This window comes from Mesoplodon densirostris, chromosome 6, assembly GCF_025265405.1.
Source record: "Mesoplodon densirostris isolate mMesDen1 chromosome 6, mMesDen1 primary haplotype, whole genome shotgun sequence".
Taxonomy (NCBI): domain Eukaryota; kingdom Metazoa; phylum Chordata; class Mammalia; order Artiodactyla; family Ziphiidae; genus Mesoplodon; species Mesoplodon densirostris.
The window spans coordinates 2,319,275-2,338,367 of NC_082666.1; the positions used below are offsets into that span (position 1 = coordinate 2,319,275).

The 19,093-nt window shown below is 61.8% G+C and overlaps 2 protein-coding genes across 2 annotated transcripts in view; one reads left to right on the forward strand and one right to left on the reverse strand.

Moving 5' to 3' along the window:
- ADAMTSL2 (ADAMTS like 2) overlaps window positions 1-13,930 on the forward strand; it is a 32,350-nt gene extending 18,420 nt beyond the window's left edge. Inside the window, exons 11-18 of the mRNA XM_060101524.1 lie at window positions 3,375-3,472; window positions 7,348-7,474; window positions 8,637-8,850; window positions 9,016-9,171; window positions 9,588-9,758; window positions 10,465-10,641; window positions 12,896-13,040; window positions 13,812-13,930. Of these exons, the coding sequence (XP_059957507.1) occupies window positions 3,375-3,472; window positions 7,348-7,474; window positions 8,637-8,850; window positions 9,016-9,171; window positions 9,588-9,758; window positions 10,465-10,641; window positions 12,896-13,040; window positions 13,812-13,930 (1,207 nt within the window). The remainder of the gene's footprint in view (window positions 1-3,374; window positions 3,473-7,347; window positions 7,475-8,636; window positions 8,851-9,015; window positions 9,172-9,587; window positions 9,759-10,464; window positions 10,642-12,895; window positions 13,041-13,811) is intronic.
- A 3,732-nt stretch (window positions 13,931-17,662) lies between these two features.
- FAM163B (family with sequence similarity 163 member B) lies at window positions 17,663-18,858 on the reverse strand. The gene is made up of 2 exons (XM_060101555.1): window positions 18,766-18,858; window positions 17,663-18,061 (listed from the first exon to the last, which is right to left on the reverse strand). Exons 1-2 carry the CDS (start codon window positions 18,856-18,858, stop codon window positions 17,663-17,665), a joined length of 492 nt encoding a protein of 163 aa, XP_059957538.1.
- Window positions 18,859-19,093: the final 235 nt, after the last annotated feature.

Here is a 19,093-nt window from a genome sequence, read left to right on the forward strand (position 1 = left end):
GAAGCTGGGCCCCTGAGCCCACAGGAGGTGCCCCCCTCTTTCTCAAGCTGCTTTCCGAGGTCCCCATGAGATACCCGGGGCACATCCGGGGCAAGTCTGAGGCTCTGGGTGGAATTCTTTGCAAAGGTGGACAGAGTGGGAGGTCTGGAGCCTTCTGTGGTGGCCCTTCTTCCCATAGGGTCCATCTAGGCCATCTGCTTGCCTGACCCGGGTTCAGAATGCAGGGAGAGGGCCTCGGGGGTGTGTGGCATCCAGCGGCTGGAAGGGCGAGACAGGCTCTGAGCCTGAGAGGGGCGTTCAGAATCAGCCGGCACTTGCTTGGGTGATCCGGGGCCAGTTACTTAGGGCTCTTCTCACCCCCAGGGCTGTCCAGAGGATTGAATTCTAGCTGGTGCTGAAGCGCTGAAGGCACCTAGTGAGGACCCAGTAAATGGGAAAGATCATTAATACACGGAGCCTCCGGGGTGGGGAAGGGGCCCTCCTGGGACCATGACCCAGTGTGAAGAAGGCTAGCTACCTGATGGTCAGCATCCCTCTATGAATGGGTTTACCAGGGCGGCACACGGCTGCTGTTTAATTTGGCTTAAGGCATGGAAAGTGCCAGTGGGTCCCCATCCCCTCCCCGCCCCGTCCCCATGGGACCTGGACCCATCGGTGACCCTCTCTGGTCCTCAGTTCCCCGTCCCTGAGCGAGAGGCTTGTCAGACGATGCTTCAGGGCCCGCCGGCTCGGGCACTCAAGGATTCTTAGGCCAGGTCATGGCACAAGCTTTTGGGTCCTTAGGTCACATTTTAAAGAATGTCTCCTGTCCCATCCCAGTTGACTCCCACCCCACCCCTGGGCCCGAAGGGGAATGATTGGGTTTCCGGTGCCATGGGGGATGCTGGAACCAGTACAATGATGGTCAGCACTCAGAAAGTCCTGACGTGGTGAGATGGGCGGCTCCCCCACTGGCAGCTTCAAAGGATACCTCAGACCAGAGACCAAAGATGGTCTTTGGAGATAAAGGGCTGAGGGAGGTGGCGGGGTGGGGGTGGGGTGGGGGGGAAAACCGCCAGGCCAAAATAGCCCTGTCGCAGCGAGTTGTCCAAACACAGGAAGTCGCGTCTGCTCAGAGAGGGTGAAATCAAAGGGGCAGCCCAGAAAGGAAAGGTTATTTTCACCTTCTCAGAACAGCCCAGAACAATCAAGGGACGCCCCGACACCAGACGCTGGCGTTGGGAAAAATCGTCTGAGACACAGAGACACAGGGTCCCTCTCTCAGCCTGGATCGGGGGTGGCGGGGAAGCAAAGCACTTTATGAGCCTTTTATAAACAAACGTGGCGGTCCTGGGGAAAGGGTCCAGACGCGGGGTCTGAAGCATCCCAGGGCTGAGACGGTCCGAGCCTTTCAGATCAGAGGGCACTATCTTCCACCCAGATGGAGGCGGGTGGAGGGTTGGTGGTTTCAGCGATTTCCTGGGTGTTTTTCTCCCCAGGGCCCCACTTCTGAGAACAGAGTCTTTTAGGCGTTGCATTGTTGTGCAAATACATGTTTCGAGAGGCAGGAGAGGCGTCCATGCGGTGCTCCCCGAGCAATGCCATGTGGGCAGTCCCCCCAGAAATACCTTTGGTGCTTAAAACCCAAAGGGTTATTTTGAACTGCTTGCTGTCTCTCCAGAATGAGTCACGCTGCCTGCTGGCCCAGGAGGGTGTAATTAGATAAAGATGGCACGGCTTCTCCATGGGTGGGGTGGCCGGGCAGGGGCTGGATCTTTTCATCCCCTTTTGTTCTTGGGGAGAATTTAAAGCTGTTGAAAGGAGGGTGGGGGACCCAATCAGCACATTTCAGAATCAGGCTCTTCCTCCCCAGGGAGGTTCCACGGGTCCCGTGTTCTGAGATGCTTGGGTCTTGGGTGGGTGGAGCGCCCCATCTTAAAGTTCCCGCTCACTTTTAAGGAGGAGAGAGGGAGGACCTTCCCCTTACCCCGTATGCGTGGAAAGGCTGGGGCAGGCTCCTGGTGGTGAAGCCACCAGGTGAGGGGTCCCAGCCGCCCGCCTGTGGCCGGCTGCCCTCGGCTTTCCCCTCCCTGTCCTCACCTCTCTCCCTCCTTCCTGGGTTAATGTAGCCACATCAGTAAATTCGTTACTTAAGGTCCGTGGGTAGACTATTTCCTGGTTCTCAGAGCATGATGTGTCTTCAGGGCAACATTTATGCAAAAGTAAAATATAAGAGCCATTCTCATCCACTTGTGAAATTCCAGAAGTTGGAAGACAAACAGTAAACTCCCAGTTGAATCCAAACCAATGTCTCTATCACAGAATTGACTGGAAAGCCTTTTAGAATGGATGCCCTGCACCCCTCGTCTTAGCCTGGCCTCCAGGGTGACAGAAAGCCCCACGGAAAGGACCTGCGAGTGTGCTCTGTGAAAGGGTCTTAGCTTAGGGTGGTCTTCAGTCAGCCCCTCTGGGCAGGAAGGGAAGTGGTGCTGGGCGGTGGGGTCTCAGGGGTGTGCCGTCCCCCCGGACCATGGCACCACGTCCCTTTGCCGGCTCTGGGGGTGGCAGGGTTCCATGGGCCGCATTCAAACTCAGCCGTCTGCATCTCAGAGCAGATGCCCGGGCTCTGGGGGCTGCCGCCACCTCCCTCTGCCCCTGACGAGTCCAAAACGAGCCTGCACGTTGGATACGGAGGTTGGGCCCCAGCACACCGACTGGTTCAAAGAAGCAAACAGTCCTAACAATAGTTGGCTGGGCCGTCTGAGTTCTGGCCAAGAATCCTAGCCCGTCGCTGGCGGGGACCCAGCCCGGCGTTCCCTTGCACAGCAGCCCTTGCAGACCTGGGCAGAGGCGTCTGGAGGGGACGCGGCCACTCCCCCGTCTGCAGCTGAGCTTTTCTATTTTGATCATCGGAGGCCCAATGGCTAGTGTGCCCCATTCAGTCAGAATCCCAGCTGAGGCAGGCCGTGGGAGAGAATTCTGGCACCTTCTCAGCACACCACGTGCTTCTGCGGTCCCTTCCCGGGGAGAGGGCAGGAGGAATCTGCATGACCCTGCTAGAGGGTGACAGCGAGAAGGCTGTGTGTGTGGAAGGAGAAACTGCGACGCTGGGGAGCCCCAGCTCCTTCACCCCCAGCCCCCGAAGGTGCTCTGACAGCTGCAGGGCAGTGAGCTCAGGCAGTCATCGAGAGGGAAAATGCCACCATCCGTTCCGTCCTACAACCCGCCGCCCCATGGGTGCTGCTTCCCTTTTCTCTGTTCTAGACGGTGGGCACTGGGACCCCGACAGGTGGCGATTCTGCCTGGAGCTCAGGACAGGTACACAACCACGCCCCATGGACGAGACCACATCCTCCCATGAAACTCACCCCCTTCTCTGCTTCACCTGCTTTCAGGACCAGGCCCAAGACGCGCAAGCAAGGCGTGAGTCCCGCGGACATGTACCGGTGGAAGCTCTCGTCCCACGAGCCCTGCAGCTCCACCTGCACCACAGGTACCTGTGACGGGTGCCGAAGGGCGGCACCCGCTGAGCCCACCTCCCCGGTGGGTGTGAGGCCGGGCTTAGGGGGCCACGCACTTGCTTGTAGCCCCACATTGCCCACAGGGAGCTTATCTAGCAGTTTCCTGACCCACGAGGCAGTGCGATGAGGTGGCAGTTTGGATGTCCTTGTGCTTATGATGTGCTGGACCACGGTAAGGTCCAGCCGCTTGGGGGTCATGCAGCCCCCCAAAGGCTCCCTCGTCATTCTCCATATCATAGCTTTTTAGAACAAACATCCTTCTGGTTAAAAAGTAAGAAATCTCGGGTGGTGAGGATTTTACTTTTGCTTACAGCAAATGTAGGAGGGGGAAATAGACCCACGTGGTCTATGGCAGAGGGAACTGTTGGGATTGTAGGACCTCATCCAGGGAGGAAGCAGGAGAGGAATGGAGACCCCCGGGGTTGCCTGGACAGATAGACACATGGGGTTAGTAAGTGTCAAGCTGGAGTTTGAACCTATGTCTGCTCACATGGCTGGATGCCACCACAGCAAGCTTCTGGCTTACAGCCCAGGGCCTGGGGCTCCATCTGCTGCCAGCTCTGGTCCCCTCCCCTGGGGACTGCTGCAAGGTCAGATGCCAGACCCAGGTCCAGGACCTGTGGCAAACGTAGGGAGACCCTGGGTGCCACCTTATCTATACCTGCAACTGCGTGTTTGGGTTTGGGCAAGACTGGAGCTGCTGCCACTCAAAATGTATGATGCCCCCGACCCTGCCCTTGCACTCCCACCCCAGCTGGCCAGAGCTTTGGATGTCCCCTGCATGCTCTGGCCAGTGTGGAAGAATTAGCAAGCCACTGACTGGACCCTGGGCAACCGGTGGTCTGGGCGTGGTCACACCTCCTGCAGCCCTGGTTGGCATCTCAGGAGAAGGGCCCGAGGGAGGAGCTGGGGAGGTGGCCCTGCAGGGCTCTGAGTGGACCACAGGCCTCCGTCTTGGGCTGGAATCTGGGGCCCCCTCCTTTTACATGCCCCTCCCCCAGCAGGGCATGGGACAGGCTGAGTTTGGCCCCCTGATATCCTGGAGGGCGAGAGGCGGGCTTTGTGGGGTATGTGGTGAACGCTTGGGATGTGCTATTTGGTCCACCACACCCCATGCCCTTGGCAAATTGCTTAATCTCTCCACGACTCCACGTTCTACCTGTAAAATGGGATGTCTGCCTTTCCAAACGTGGTTCCAGGGCTAGACACGAAGCGACAAGTAAGTTGTCATGGCCAAAGCTCAACAAGCGGGCGCCACGGCCAGCACCGCTGCTGCTGGTTTCGGGAGAGAACAGGGCTGAGCGCTGGGATGGGTGTTGGAGGAGCCTGCTTTGAGGGCCTGCTCCCCAGGCGCAGGGTCCTGTTCTGAACTGGGAGCCCCGATGTCATCCCTGGGACCCCACGCATGCCAGGACTGTCATAGAACACGTGACTGGGAGCGTCTCCTGTTCCTCCCGGACACATCGCTGCCCGGGGAGGTGACATGGCTTGAGTTCCCTCCAGGATGAAGCAGCCTCTGTGGCGAGGGGTCTGAGCCTGGCCCTGGGTGACAGATGGTCCCCAGGGAGGTCACGGCACCATTTCTCAACACCCACAGAGTGGCCGGGCAGTGTATGGGCAGACCTGCCCTGGCTGGCCCGAGGAGCAAAGCAGGACGAAAGAAGAAAGGACGCGAGAAAGACAGGTTTGGGCTCTGCTGAAAGGACGCGCTCTCCTCTGGACGAGCCTGTCCGGGACTGGCGTGAGCGGCCCCGACGCGGAGTGAGCTCCCCGTCACCGCAGAGGCACCAAGCTGGGCACAGGGGGCGCTCGGCAGAAGTGGTGGTGGAGTCGGGTCCCTGCTGAACGGGACCTCCGCACGCTCTGTGGCTGGCTCTTCTCCAAATCCTACTGTACCGGGTGCTGAGGCTGGGCCGGTGTTGGGGTGGTTTACAGACCGTCCGTGGCCCACGGTGTCTGTGCAAACATCCACAATGTCGCCGGCACACAGCAGCTCTCCTGTGTCCATGGCAGCAAGCAATCTTTCCTTTCCTTAAAGACACTCCTGGGAGCGGTAGAAATGTAGGTGAATTGGTTTGGACTCTTAGCTTGAGCCTCAGGTGATGATTTCCAGCTGTTCTTGGCACCTCCTGGGCGCAGGCTGAGGGGAGTGGGGCGGGCGGGCCCTGAGCTCACGCACCTCAGGCAGAGCAGGCCCCCCTAGTGCAGTGTCGGGCTTCTCTGCGCCTTTGATTTAGAGGAAGGGCTCGGTTTGAAAGGGCTCAGTAAGAAGGTTTGAAAAGCACAGCATTCGAGACTGATGTAGGGAGGTGGGTGTCCAGACGACTGGTGCTCTGACTCCCCTGCATCCCTGGGGGGTTCCCACTGTGGGGATGAACAGCAAGCCGAGGCCCAGAGAGTCTGACAGCACTCACGTCACCCCCACCCCACCAGCGAGAGACTGGGCTGGGACCAGAATTCCCGTCTCTCTTGATCAGGACCTGCTGTGTTTCCACTCGGTGACGAGGAGGGAATGAATAATCAGGCACTTGCTGAGGGGCTGCGAGTCCCTAAACTTGGACCTCCCTGGGCCCCAGAGCTGGTGTCTCTGAGGCCTGGAACATTCTGAGCAGACCTGGCCAGGAAGCCAGTCTCCCCCTCAGCGACGGCTAAAGACGACACAGCCCAGCACTGGCAGAGAGGCACCAGTGATTGCAACCTGGCTCGTCCCTTACGGAAAAAAGAAAAAATCCCCATGTGGGCTGCTTCCCAGGCTGTTTCATTCCGTCCAGGGCTGGGGCTTGGAGAGGCAGGAGCCGCCGGCTCTCAGACACGCGCCGCTGGGAAGGGAGCGCAAGGTGGCTGGGGCCCTTGGTTTACGGGGAAATCGATTTCCCTCTGGGGGAAGGGTGACCCCAGTGAGGAGGGTTCCGTTCCCTCCATCATTCAGGAAGGGTGGGTCCCTCTCTCTCTCTCTCTCTCCCCCTCCCTCTCTCTCTCTCTCTCTCTCACACACACACACACACACACACACCCCAGTAATAACAACCACCACAAACCCTAACCTCACCTGGGGACTTCACCAACGTCAGCCCAATGCTAACACTCTCCCTGAGTCACCCTGGCTCTTTGGCAGGGACCCACCCACTGTGTAGCGACTTTGGCCCATGTGCCAGCTTGGTACTGAGCACGGGGTGCAGGGGAGGAAGACCAGAGAAGCAGAAGGTGGAGCTGGGGGTCAAGGAATTAATCATTTTAGTTGAGGGCTGGCCCTTTACATACTGTCCCCCGATGGGATTTATAGAGTACCAGGTATTTAATCACAATGATGATTAAAGAAAGTTTAAGAGGGAGTTTGATAAGGACTAGGGCATGCCATGGGAGGGCAGGGAGGTTCTGAAGATCCAATATAACATCTGAGGAGTCTGGAAAGGGCTGGAGTGGTTAGATTATCCATCCATCCACCAATCCATCCATCCATCCATGGATGGGTAGTTGTTGAATGAATGGAAATGAGCGACACTTGGCTGGCTTTGCCTCTGTGCCTCTGTGAGGGCCAATCTGAGTTTATTCAAAACCCAGGGTTTGTGACACATAAACTGGGTGCCCAGCCTGGGCTGGATGGGGTGAGGGTGCAAAAAGAAGAGGTCAGGCCACGGGACGTGGACGGGGAGAGAGTTCAGATCCACAAAGCCGTCCTCGCTGGGCTCCACCTGCAGACCTGTCAGCTGGTAACTGTCACTATCCCCGATTTAAACCGGGAAGCGCTGAGCGGTCGGGTGACTCGCCCAGGGTCACATGGCCTGTCTGCCGGTCTCCAAGGTGCTCACAATTGGCTCACCTGGCCCTTCCCTTGTCCTGAACCCAGGGGTCATGTCGACGTACGCCATGTGCGTCCGCTATGATGGCATCGAGGTGGACGACAGCTACTGCGACGCCCTGACCCGGCCTGAGCCCGTCCAGGAGTTCTGTGCAGGGAGGGAGTGCCAGCCCAGGTACCTGCCACCCAGGCCCCGAGCCGGGTGTGTGTGGGGGGCGGGAGGCGGGGGCCTGGGGCTCTGCTTTGCCCCTGCCTGCGGGAGGGGCGGGAGTCTGCACCTTGCTCCGTCACCCAGGCGGGCCGCAGGTCTGCGAGGGGGACTGCACCGGCCTCCTGTCGGTCCCTGCGTCATTTCCCACGGTTTGCGGTAAAATCTATCACTAGGCCTTGTACACAGTTGGCGCTCAATCAGTGACTCCCACCGCAGCTTGAGAACCATTCTGAACATGACTCTTTGCTCCCGCCGCCCCCAGGTCTACTCGGTGCATCTAGAATTTTAAGAAGCCCAAAGGGATTCTTCCCGAAAGTCCAGGCTGATGGGTGTCCGGGCTGCGGGGGGGGCCCCGTCTTCCCAGCCCCCCAGGCCTCCTGGGCTGCCTCACAGGCGGTCCGAGGCTGAGCCCCAAGCACGTCCCCTTCGGGTCATGATCATGATGGTCCCAAGATGAGCCCAAGGGTGGCCGGCCTTGGAGGCCAAGTGGATGCTGCTCTGACGCAGCTTCACACCCTCTTGTCTTCTGGCCTCTGCTCCGTCCCGGGGCCTCTGCTCCGTCCCGAGGCCTCTGCTCCGTCCCGGGGCCTCTGCTCCGTCCTGGGGCCGCTGCTCCCTGTGCGTTTGCTCCTTTGTGAGAAGCTGGGCGTGCGGCCATGGGGGGTCTGCTCTTCCCCTCAGAGAGAGCCCCCATGGTGGGGCTCGGGGCTCCAGGACACTGAGGCAGGATCCCCAGTTGGAGGAAGATGGGTGCAGTGGCAGGAGGGGAAGGCACTCGGGGAGGGGGGAACAGCGCCCGCAAAGGAACAAGGCCGGGCCTTTGTTTCCCTCAAGTGGCTGGAGGTGGTCTGGAGGTGAGAGCAGGTGGAGGCTACGAGGGCTCCTGGGCAGGCCGGCCGGCCAAGCGCAGGCTCGGGTGCCCACTCACCACCCTACCCGGGTGTTTTCTACAGCGGGGGAGGTGGGGGTCGTCACGGCAACAGCTTCCCTATGGGGCCTGGCCCGCTTCCTGTCCGACAGCCCGTGGTGGATCTGGACCCCACGAGGGAAGGAGGAGCTGGGCCGTGGGGTCCCGGCCAGCGGGAGGAGGGCGGGGTCGCTGAAGGCCGTGCCCGTCCCGAGGCAGGTGGGAGACTAGCAGCTGGAGCGAGTGCTCGCGCACCTGCGGCGAGGGCTACCAGTTCCGCATCGTGCGCTGCTGGAAGATGCTCTCGCCCGGCTTCGACAGCTCCGTGTACAGTGACCTGTGCGAGGCGGCCGAAGCCGTGCGGCCCGAGGAGCGCAAGACGTGCCGGAACCCGGCCTGCGGGCCGCAGTGGGAGATGTCTGAGTGGTCAGAGGTGCGCATGCGCAGAGCGCGCCGGGCCGGGCTGGGAGGTGGGGGGCGTCGGGGGGTTGGGGCGTTGGGTGGGGTCGGGGGCTTGGGGCACTGGGGGCCGGGCGCAGGGCCCTTGCGCCGCTGCTCGGGCAGCCGCGGCCCCGCCCTCACCCCGGCTTCCCCGCAGTGCACGGCCAAGTGTGGGGAACGCAGCGTGGTGACCAGGGACATCCGCTGCTCGGAGGATGAGACACTGTGTGACCCCAACACCAGGCCTGTGGGGGAGAAGGACTGCACGGGGCCCCCTTGCGACCGCCAGTGGACAGTCTCCGACTGGGGGCCGGTGAGGGCGGGCGGGCAGGGGGGGCGGTGCTCGGAGGGTGTCCCCGCGCGGTTATGAGGAATCAAAACCTTTATCCCAAAACAAGTGGTCACATCCCGATGCCCTTTTGTAAGCCCCCTGTCTGTCTGTGTGTCTCTCTCTCTTGCCTCTTGCCTGGATGAGACATTCAGATGCTCACTGGGGTCCCCTCTGCGTGCTGGGTGTACGGATGAGCTTTTCAGGTGTCTCAGGCGTGCTTTTCTCTGTGTTTTTCATTGAGCATGCAATCCTTCTGTAATTAGAACAGAAAATGTTATTTAAAGCATGGTTACCATGGCAACTCCTCCCCCTCCCCCCAGCTGTTCTTCTCTCTTGGGAATGATGTTTGGGGGACCTGGGAGGGGGCTCAGCCTCTAACCCCGGGTGTCCCCTTGCAGTGCAGTGGAAGCTGCGGGCAGGGCCGCATGATCAGACACGTGTACTGCAAGACCAGCGACGGACGGGTGGTGCCCGAGTCTCAGTGCCAGATGGAGACCAAGCCTCTGGCCATCCACCCCTGCGGGGACAAGAACTGCCCCGCCCACTGGCTGGCCCAGGACTGGGAGCGGGTGAGTGCCCCGAGCCCGAGCCGGGTGGCAGGGCCCCCTCCGTCTGGGAGAGCATTTGGCCGAGAGCCAGGCGGCCAGAATGACGGACTGGTCAAACGAGGAACTAATTGGAAATTAGGACGACACAATTCACTAAACATTAATTTGAAACAGAAAAAAACAAAAAAGTAAGAAAACAGCTTAAAACTTCCCAAATCTAAATAGCAAATGTTCAACGAGGCATGCAGGGCTGGTATAGTTCCCACGACCCCATGTTCCTGAAAGATGGAAACCCAGGGTTGGGGGTCCTTCGGCTGTACTTGCTCTTGGCTGGTGGGCCCTGTACATCCCTTTGTTCTCACGACCCCTAGACCTGTCAAGGTCACCAACTTAACAATTTCAGACAAATTGTTCTCAACCACATTGCTTTCAACTGCTTGTTTCCGGCAGATCACTATTCGCTAAATCATCTGAAGTCAAATTGTCATTAACCATTTTGTTTCACAACAGATGGTTTTATGCTAAATTGCTTGTCATCAAATCTGTTTGGGGCCACGTGGTTACCGACCGGAGAGTTCTCAGCCAACTTGCTATTGATCTAAGCGTTTTCACCCACTTGCTGTTGACCGAGACGTTATCACTGGCCTGGCTCTGGGCTCTGTGCTCTGGTCCTCCTGGCCTCTGGCCCTTGACCCCTGACCCGGCCCCGTCTGTCCCCCTGCCTCAGTGCAACACCACCTGTGGCCGAGGTGTGAAAAAGAGGCTGGTACTGTGCATGGAGCTGGCCAACGGGAAGCCGCAGACGCGCAATGGCCCCGAGTGTGGCCTGGCCAAGAAGCCCCCAGAGGAGAGCACATGCTTCGAGAGGCCCTGCTTCAAGTGGTACACCAGCCCCTGGTCTGAGGTAAGCGCCTGGCTGGCCCCCGCTGAGGCCACCTGAGGCCAGGCCTGAGTTCTGGTCCTGCCAAAGTACCTCCTCTCCCACCCCAAGTGCCCCTCACGTCCCCGCTCTCAGCCTCCGTCAGGGCTTTTCATCCCTGGAAAGACGGTCAGTGCTACCAAGTCAGCTGGTGCAAAAGCCACCTCCTCCAGGAAGTCCTCTCAGACCTCACCTCTGGGATCCCTGCCATGTTCGTCCTGGGCCTTTTTGGGGCCCAGGTCACTTCCGGCCTTGCACTGTAGCCTTTCAGTCATGCATTTGACAGCACGTGTGCCTGACACCCAGCACGGGGCAGACAGATCCCAGGTGGGTACTGGGACTGTGTGGGGCTGACTCAGATATGGCCTCAGTCCCGGGAGCCAGAGTCAAGGCAGGAGGGACACAGGGTTAGAGAGGCAGAGGGGATGGCAGGCCATGTGCACTGTGGGCAGAGGGAAGCCAGAGGAATGGCCGCCGCCGCCCTGACACAGGCCTGGCCCCTCCACGGCCCTGCGGGCTCCTCGGCCTCAGGCTGGCGGGTGGCTTGGAGCCGAGATCTCTCTGTTCTCTACAGCCGGCAGAACCCTCACCTCCCAGGCCCCGAGGCCCCTGTGGGTGGGCCGGTCCCAGCACTTTGCCAGACGGGCTCCTTTCCTCCGCCCAGCAGCACCACAGGAGGGGGCTCCTCTTCCCATCCCACGGGGGAAGAAACTCAAGTTCAGAGAGAGAGCTGACCCCCAGCTCCTGGGGCGTGAGCAGACATTGGACGCTGCTCCGGGCTGGCTGAGAGATCTGCAGAGTGAAGGGAGGCCCTGAACCAGCCCACATCCCAACGAGAGCAGGGCAGGGCGGGCCTTGAGGCGCGGGGGGCCGGCCTGAGGAGGGGGAGCAGCCCTGGTCCGCAGACCCCACCCCGCCCCAGTTCCCTGGCCGAGCAAAGGGGGTCCATTAACTTCTGCTTTTTCTCTTCCGGCCCCTTTCCTGTGGAGGCCTCCTGGCGGGATCCCAGGGCACCCGTGGGCTTGTTAGCATCCTTCAAGCCTTTCTTACAGCACAGGGGCGGCCATGTCTAGACTTGGGTTTTTACTGATTCATGCCATCTCCCCGATGTCTCCTTAGCAGCACCATCAGTCCTGTGCCCCAAGTCCCCTCTGCACTTAGTGGTGCTGTAGCTCCCAGGAGGGAGCAAGTGGGGAGGCCCACAGTGGTCTTTGCACAGGAGCCTGGGAGCATTGGGGGAGGGGCACCCCTGTGTGGCCCCGATGATGGTGGGTGGGCAAGGGGTGACCGGCCCGTGGGAATGTGGACCTCTGTCATTTTGTCCCTCGTTGGGGTGGTGTCTGCTTCCCCTGTGGCTGCTCCTTCCCGGGATAGGGGCTTACTTAGTAAGGGTGCATCCTCCCAGCTGTCCCATCTACTCAGGTGCAGAGGTGTGTTCTCTCTGGGGCCGAGGGACAGCCAGAGGTTCCTCAGGGCACCCATCCAAGGCTGACTGTTATCTGTGCTTGGTGCCTCCAGACTGGGCCAGCCCCCCAAGCCGGGAGCGGGCATCGGGCAGGCAGCCCTCCCTGTGCCTCTGCGAACAGAACCAGAGGGTGGGCCCAGGGCCAGGGCCTCCCACCCCAGACCCCACTCAGGAAACCGAGGGCTCGGGTCCCAGACGTGCCTGGGTGACGTGGGGTCACCCACATCAGGGGCAGCCAGAGGGAGCCACCGCCTGTAGGATCTTGGCAGGAGGACGGCAGGGTAACTGGGGTCAGCAGATGGCCCTGGTGTTTTGGGTAGCTCAGCGGGGTTTTCCAAGGGGAACATCTGGACCGGGAGCCGAGGGTGAGGCGGTGGCTTTGGAAGATACATTTAATTTGTCCACTACAAACACAGCTTTTTATTGGAGTGGGAAACCGGCGCTCTCCCTGGGCCGTGGCCCCATGTGTCCTGAGCATTCTGTAGCACAGGACCCAGGAAAGCTAGAACCAAAGGACCCACCCAGTGCGGGGTGGGAGAGGATAGTTGAAAGAGGAGAGGGCCACACCCTCACGGTGCAGATGGGGAAACTGAGCAGCACCGGGGGAGGGGGGGACAAGCATCAGCATCTCCTGGCTGCCAGCCAGTGCCCTTCCGTGTGTCGCGTGTCGGTTGAGACTCAGCAACCAGGTGAGGGGATGGGGTCCCCCCACCTCTGGCCAGAACCCTCGCCCCGCCGGTGGGGGCTTTGGCCATGCCATCTCTCCCCGATCAGTGCACCAAGACCTGCGGGGTGGGAGTGCGGATGCGAGACGTGAAGTGCTACCAAGGGACCGACATTGTCCGAGGCTGCGACCCGCTGGTGAAGCCCGTCGGTAGACAGGCCTGTGACCTGCAGCCTTGCCCCACGGAGCCCCCAGGTGAGGGGGGAGAGGCTGAGGGCGGAGCAGGGGCTTTCCAGGGAGAGCAGAGGCTGGGCTGAGCCAGGGCCTGCGGGATGAGCAGGCATCGGTCAGGGTGACCGGGAGGGTCTAGTGGCTACAGAGACCAATGCATGTCGGGGAGTGAAGGTTCCCTCCTGGAGTGGCTGAGTGCAGGCTGGGAGGTGAGGGTGGGAAGGACGGCAGGTGAGAGCTGACTGGAGCTTGGGGTCCCCAGGAGCCATTGCCAAGACCTGCACTTTGGAAAGAGCATCCGGCTTCAGAAGATGGGAGGGCAGCTGTGGGGCAGGGGACCAGGGATCCAGGAAGACTCAGCCAGAGCACCCTAGAGCTGGGCACGCAGGAGCAGGGAGACGAGGGCTGAAGCAGGGTCTCTGGCTCGGGCACCTAGAAGATGCATGAGGGTGCTAGGCTCCGAGGGGGCACCAGGGCCAGGTGATGAGCTCTGCTTTGGACCTACTGAGTGGAGGGGGCACCTGTGGGCCTCCCGGGGATGTTCAGGCCTCCGGGGGTGATATCAGTGGCTCTTCCAAATCCTGGGCCCCGGGCATTACCCTTCCCTGCGCACCGTTCCCATCACTTGGTGGGGCCCGTGACATCCCTGCAGTGGGGCGGAGGCAGAGAAGGAGTGGCAGAGACGTAGAGCTCAAGGAGAGGAGGTGGTGGGGTGGGGCGGGCGGGGGTCCTGTCGAGTCGTCACCCCTGACCGCCTCCTGATGCCCTACGCCCCCCGCCGTGTCCCTTCCCCAGACGACAGCTGCCAGGACCAGCCGGGCACCAACTGCGCCCTGGCCATCAAGGTGAACCTCTGCGGCCACTGGTACTACAGCAAGGCGTGTTGTCGCTCCTGCCGGCCCCCCCACTCCTAGGCCCGGCAGCCGCCCCTCAGAGACCGAGCACCCCATCCCTGGGGCCGCAGCAGCCCCTCCACGGACACCCTCCCTGCAGGGCGCCCCGGCTGTGAAGACGTGACACTGAGCCCCTGCTCTCTCCCCGGGCAGGAGAGCCCCTCCCCTGCCCCCCACCCCCCGAGAGCGCCCGTCGGCCCTCCCAGGACAGAGCCCGGAGGACTGGCGCGTTTGTGGTTCCCACCCAGGGGCCTGGGAACGTCCTCTATCCCTCCAGGACTGTGGGGGTGAGGAGAGGGGGATGGGCAGCCAGGGAGACGGGGCGCCTGGGATCCCGATGCTGTTTAGGTGACTCTTTCCGGAGAAATTTTAATCTCACGACGTAGCATCGCTCGCCTCCCTGATACGAAGCTCTTGGCACGGAGGGACCCACCGCACTTTACACCTGGGAAGAGGCATCTTTCTCATGGCACCATGGCTGTGTTGTCGTCCGTCAGTACTCTCTGTATGTTAATAAAGTGGTCCTATTTATGGCGGCATCGTGGGGTCTCCGGGGCTCTGCCAGGCAGGGTGGGGTGGCCGTGAGGCTTCGGGAGCCGGGGTCTCTGTCCAGCTCGCCCATTCGGAAGGATCTGCTGCGGCCTCAGGTCTGGGACCGGGTGGGGCTGGGGGCCGGGCTGCAGCGTCTCCCTGAGGAGATGACAGGGGAGAGCAGACAGAAGGTGACAAAAAGAGTGGGTGGCCTTCGGGGAGGGGTCTCAGGGGCATCAGGACTCGGGCGCTGGAGTCAGAACCGAGCCAATCTCACACCTCCCAACTGCTGTGGGGCTTGGGGGACAGCGGAGCCCAAGGGAGCTCCCTCACCCGAACCACGGGAGGAAGAGGTGGGGCAGACAGGGTGGGAGGTGTGGTGTGGGCCCACATGGAGTGCTCAGGAAATAGCCATCACTACTGTTTCTGGGCCTCTTAGAAGGGCTACTTAATCTGGACTCGTGGGTGCCGGGACACAGGAGGGCTTCCCAGGGGAGGCGATGTTTAGGCTGGTCCAGCCGCAGGAGTTCTTCCAGATGAAAGCGGGGGGGTGGGGGTGGAGTGTAGAAACGGAAAGCTTCCAGGGAGAGGGTGGGTGCGGAGGATGCTGAAAGCACCTTGGTGTGGCTGCAGCGGAGGAGGGACGATGGGGGTGTCCACCCGCCAAGGGACAGCGAGCTGGCACAGGGCCGAGGATGCCGCAGGGAGGGTCTTTGGGGACAGGGAGCAGGGAGGCGAGGGGCTACCTGACTGCTTCCCTGGAATGCAGGGCCAGCCTGTCCCCAAACTGGGACCAGAGCAGGGTCCACCACAGTGTTTAGGACGGCATCCAGGGGGCTGCAGGTGGGTGAGTGGCGCTCCAGGTTGGCTGGGGCCTGTGGGGTGAGCTCCCCCAAGGTCAGCGGCTCAGTTCCCGTAGAGGTGGGTCGCCGCACTGCAGAGGTCGGGGGCTCCCTGACGCACCGCACCGCTGTGCCCTGTCATTTCCCCCCACCCCCATCTTCTCTCTCCTTACGACCTTCCTCCCCCATCCGCCTTTCCACCAGCGCTTTCTGTGTGCATCCTGTACGCCAGGGTCTGTGCCCAGTGCGTTATCAGCGCTGCCCCTTTAACCCTAAGAGCCCTGTGGAGTCGGTGTCATTGTCACCCATCGTGTTGATGCTAAGACCCAGGCCCAGAGAGGTCAGCCACTTGCCCCAGGTGGCTCAGCCTGTCACCCCCCACCCACCCTCCAGGAGCTCAGGGTTTAGGCCAGTGGCTTCCAATCGTGGAAGACTGACACATCCACCCCGGGAAAATCAAAACCAAACACGGCTGCGGCCGGGAACCTTTGGGCAGTGCCTTGACCCCTGGGGCTGGACGGGAGAGGAAGGCCGACTCTGCCCAGTGCTGGGCTGGACACGGCCCCACCCAGGAAGTGCCGGAGAGGGGTCTGGGCTCGCCTGGAATGTCAGGCAGACCAAAGACAGCGCATATGGTGTCAGGAGTTTTATTGGCTCTGGATTCTGAGAGCAGGCAGCTCCCCGCAGGTCCCCACGGTGGAGCCGGGGGAGTTCGCATGGATGGGTGCGTGTTGATGTCAGATGGATCTAGGAATCTACACAGAGGCCAGAGACCAGAAAAGGAAATAGGAAACCGAACAGAACAGCCGCAGGAAGTGCCACCTCCTGACCCTCACCACCCCGCCACCCCCGCCCACCCCGCCAAGCTAATGCACCAGAAACAAACTCATGGGCTTTGACAAAGGAAGGGGAAGCTTGGGGAAGAATTCCATTAGCGAGTCCAAACTGAGGCAGGAGGAGAAAGGAAGAAGGTGGGGGGCGAAAATCGACGATGCCAAAAATAGTAAGCCTTCCTAACTCTGCTCACGTCCGGAGTCACAGCTCAACAGCACTTTGGAGAAAGAGCAAGAAGTGTGGTGTTCAGGCCGCCCACAGTTCTGGGAGAGGCACGTGCCCCAAAGGTTTGTCTTTTAGGAAAAGGTGGCTTAGCTGGGGAGCCTGGTCCGTCTCCCTGGGCAGACGGGGCTGCCCTACCAGGGTGGGGGCTGGCTCTATGGCTGGGCCCAGAGGCAGAGAGAGGCCCGGAGAGGGCAGGGGACTCTAGGGGCCATGCTGCCGAGAGGAAACGGTGCCTCTGCGTGGACGGGGCTGCGTTCCCCGCGGGCAGTGCCCCTGGGTTTGGGGCATTTCTCTAGCTGGACAGCGGGGGAGCCCCTAGCCCTGCTGCGAGCGTGCGCACGGGGCCGGAGCAGGGAAGGGGCAGCCTGAGGCCTTGCTCCCAGGTCCTCCTGAGACACTGGGCAGGTGGCAGAGCTCGGGGTCTACGCCCCGGGGCACGAAAGCAGGAGGGCTCCGCGGTGGGGCTGAGGCCCAGGAGTGGGAGGGCCCGTCCCAGGTCTCACGGGGAGTCAATGGGTCATTTAGCCCCAGGTCCATGGCTCTGTCCGCCCTACCGCATCAGGGCTGAGGACCGGACTGGGTATTTTAGTGTGGACACTGCCGAAGCGGGGGGAGCAGCACACGGCCTCCTCCCCACTCCATTTTCACCAAAAAGCCAGTCGGGGCTGTGCATCCCAAGGGAGCTCCCCCTTCTAGGGAGATCTGCCCAGCTGGGGGCCAGCTCAATCAACCAGTGTCTCAGCCGCGGGCCGCTTAAAGCCAGGGTGTGTGGGCGGGGGGGGGGGAGGCCCTGTTCTGGGACGGGGTACTTGGTCCCCAGTCGCCAGGCGAGGCTTGTGCTGCAGGGCCCCTAGCATCGCGGCTACCACCCCTTCCTTGAACAAGTAGGTAGGCTGAGGCCCAGGGAGGGAGAGACATGGCCGGGTGGTGAAGCCGGAGATGGCCGACTTGCTGGGGCTGAGACGGAGGCCACCTTCCACTGCCCCCTCCCTAACGGCAGCATTGGTATCAGCGGCCTGGCGTCTGCTCCAGAGCCCTACCTCACCCTGCAGCCTGCCACCCGGATGCTACCGCTCACCGGTGCCCGCCTCTTGCCCACCTCCCTTCCAGACCCAGGCCCCGGGGGCCACCAGCCGGGGCGGCCACACTCCTTTCACTGGGTCTGATCCCCGCAGTGAGCCCCGGAGCTCCCCAACGGGCCCCCGTGGGGACGCGGACGTGAGGAAAGCTGGGCCGAACCCGGGTCCGGGCCCAGGGCCAGGCTGGGACGCCGTGGGGACCCCACCATGGTCTCAGGAGCTGTCGGCGGCCGGGGGCGCCCTCAGACGTCGGTGCTGATGCTGCGGCTCCGAGCGAAGGCCTCCCGCATGGCCGAGAGGCGGTTAGGGTTGAGGGCCTGCAGGGCCCCGAAGCTCCCGGGCGGCAGCTCCGCGTCCTCCCCGCTGGCGCTCTTGTAGGAGACGCGCTCCCCGCCGTTGCGCACGTCCTCGTCCTCCTGCAGGAAGAAGGTGGGCGGCTCGTAGTGGGAGCAGCTGCGGCAGAGGGTGCGGGCCTGCGGGGACTTCTGGCTGAAGGCGGCGGCGGTGGCGGCCGGGTAGAGCGCCGGCCCGTTGGTCAGCACGAGGCTGCGGTGCGAGTGCAGCGGGGGCAGCTGCGAGTGCACGGCGAAGTCGGGCTCCTCCTCGTCCTCCTCGGACTCCTCCTTCTTGCAGCAGTAGTACTGCGGGCAGAGGGCCACTGTGACCGCCAGGTCCCCAGCGCCCCTCGCTGCACGCGTGCGGCGCCCTGCTCAGACACCCGCGTCCCCGTCACCACCACTTACGGGAGCTCGTAATCCAGGCGCCCCGGACTCCTGGGATCCCTAAGTGAGGGATCTGCTCGTTTCAGCCCACAGCAACCAGGGGCAGGTGCAATGGCCAACTCCATTTTGCAGGTGGGGAAACTGAGGCACAGGGGGTGCAGGCAGCCTGAAAGCGGCAGGGCTGGGATTCGAGCCCAGGCAGTCTGGTCCCAATCTAGTTCCAGGGCACCAAGCCATGCCGCCTTGCCCTATGCACGTGGCTTCCTCTCCTCTCTCAGGAAGAAAGATGCGGGGGACCTAGGACAGCCCTAGAGTGTGGGTGGGGCGGGGAGTGCACAGGGGGTGGAGTAGCACCGCCCAAGGGCTCACCCCTGCTCCCCGCTTGGCAGCTGTGTGACATCGGCCAAGGCCCTTACCCTCTCTGAGCCTCAGCGGACTCGCCTCGCAGGGAGTCTGGGGAGCCGTTATCACTGAGCCCTCACAGGTGGCGTCCGGGGGTGCTGTCTGCCTTGCACCTTCTTGGAGACCTGACTCTTCCGCCTTCCTGGGCCCTGGCTCCCTCCCTCTGCAGGGCCCCCTCCGGGCTTCCCTCCCCCACCCCCCACCCCCAGCTCCCGGACTACCTGGAGCCGGCAGTAACACAGAACCGCGATGATGCAGAGCAGAATCACAGTCGCCAAGATGCCCCCGGTGATGACCACAGTCCCGGCTGTCATCCGCCCCCTTCTCCATCAACAGCCTGCAACACACACCACCAGCTTCACCACATGGCCCACTCATTGCAAAAGGAAGCTGTTCTAGGTTAGGAGGTTGAGGAAGCGCTCCGAAAGGGAAAACAAGAAATCCTACTGCGTGCAGGAGGCAGGGGCTGGGCCTGGGGGTCGGGCGGGACATCCCCCTCTGCCTCTGCCTCTGCCAGCAGTTTCCACATCTGTAGGAGAGGATGCTAAC